General features: G+C 39.3%; 1 protein-coding gene across 1 annotated transcript; it reads right to left on the bottom strand.

Moving 5' to 3' along the window:
* Window positions 405–749, bottom strand: LOC107633650. The gene has a single exon (XM_016337257.1). It carries the CDS (start codon window positions 747–749, stop codon window positions 405–407), a length of 345 nt encoding a protein of 114 aa, XP_016192743.1.

Raw genomic sequence — 1314 nt, 5'->3', positions numbered from 1 at the left:
AATTTGTTCAAATGGTTGTAAGCTTAGATTAAGTGGGTTGGTGGCCACACCAAACTTAGCTTTTTAACTAGTTCTCAGCCCAATTATCCATCATCAATAATTATATTCATCAGATTGCACTTTCAGAGGAAAAGAAAATAAATTGAAGATCTTCTAACTACCAAAATTGATATTCAACTTCCTAATCTACCTCCTACAACCTACCTTTAGAAAGCAATGAAACAACAATATTAAACTGAGATTTAAACTACCTAAGTTGACAAGTTTAAGCCACTTCTAAGAAAGCAGTAAATCAAAAGGATATAAAGTGTTGGGGTGCCTCCCAACTAGTGCTTCTTTAGCATCACTAGCTTGATGTTCTTCCTTCTTTATCTGAGATGGTAGCTCACCCTCTTCTCATCCAGTTAGTCCCCCAAGTAATGCTTGAGCCTATGGCCATTCACAGTGAATATTCTTTGTGTTGTATCCTTCCTGAGCTCTACATGACCATAAGGTGATACTTTGAGGATGGTGAAGGGTCCAGACCATCGAGACTTGAGCTTTCCTGGGAAGAACTTGAGTCTTGAATTGTACAGCAACACTTTCTGTCCTTCTTTGAACTCTCTCCTTGCTATCTTTTGATCATGCCACCTCTTTGTGTTTTCCTTGTAAATCTTTGCATTGTCATAGGCTTGATTTCTGAATTCCTTCAGCTCATTGAGTTGCATTAGCCTCCTTTCTCTAGCAGCTTGATCATCAAAATTCAGCATTTTAAGATCCCAGAATGCTCTATGTTCAAGCTTAACTCGTATGGAGACATCCCAATTGATATGGAGACATCCCAATGGGTGTTTTGAAGGTTGTCCTGTAGGCCCATACTGCATCATCCAACTTCTTAGACCAATCCTTTCTTGAGCTTCCAACAGTTTTTTCAAGAATTCTTTTGAGCTCCCTGTTTGAGATCTCAACTTGCCCGTTGGTCTGTGGATGGTATGGAGTTGCTACTTTATGTTTCACTCCATATTTAGAGAGGAGTGATTCAAGTTGCCTATTGTAGAAGTGTGATCCTCCATCACTAATGAGAGCTCTAGGAACTCCAAATCTGCTGAAGATATTCTTTCTCAAGAAGTTCATCACAACCTTGTTATCATTTGTTGCTGTGGCTATGGCTTCTACCCATTTTGAAACATAATCTACAGCCACCAATATATAATTGTTTGAGTATGAGGATGGGAAAGGTCCCATAAAATCAATTCCCCACTGAAGAACGAAACTCTCGCGCGATCTAGAATTTTCACAATAAGTTCGCGTTGTAAGTATAGCTTCTAGACCGAC

Source organism: Arachis ipaensis, chromosome B03 (genome assembly GCF_000816755.2).
Source record: "Arachis ipaensis cultivar K30076 chromosome B03, Araip1.1, whole genome shotgun sequence".
NCBI lineage: Eukaryota > Viridiplantae > Streptophyta > Magnoliopsida > Fabales > Fabaceae > Arachis > Arachis ipaensis.
Note: the sequence above shows the minus strand (reverse complement) of the source record. Positions and strands in the feature narration are given on the sequence as shown.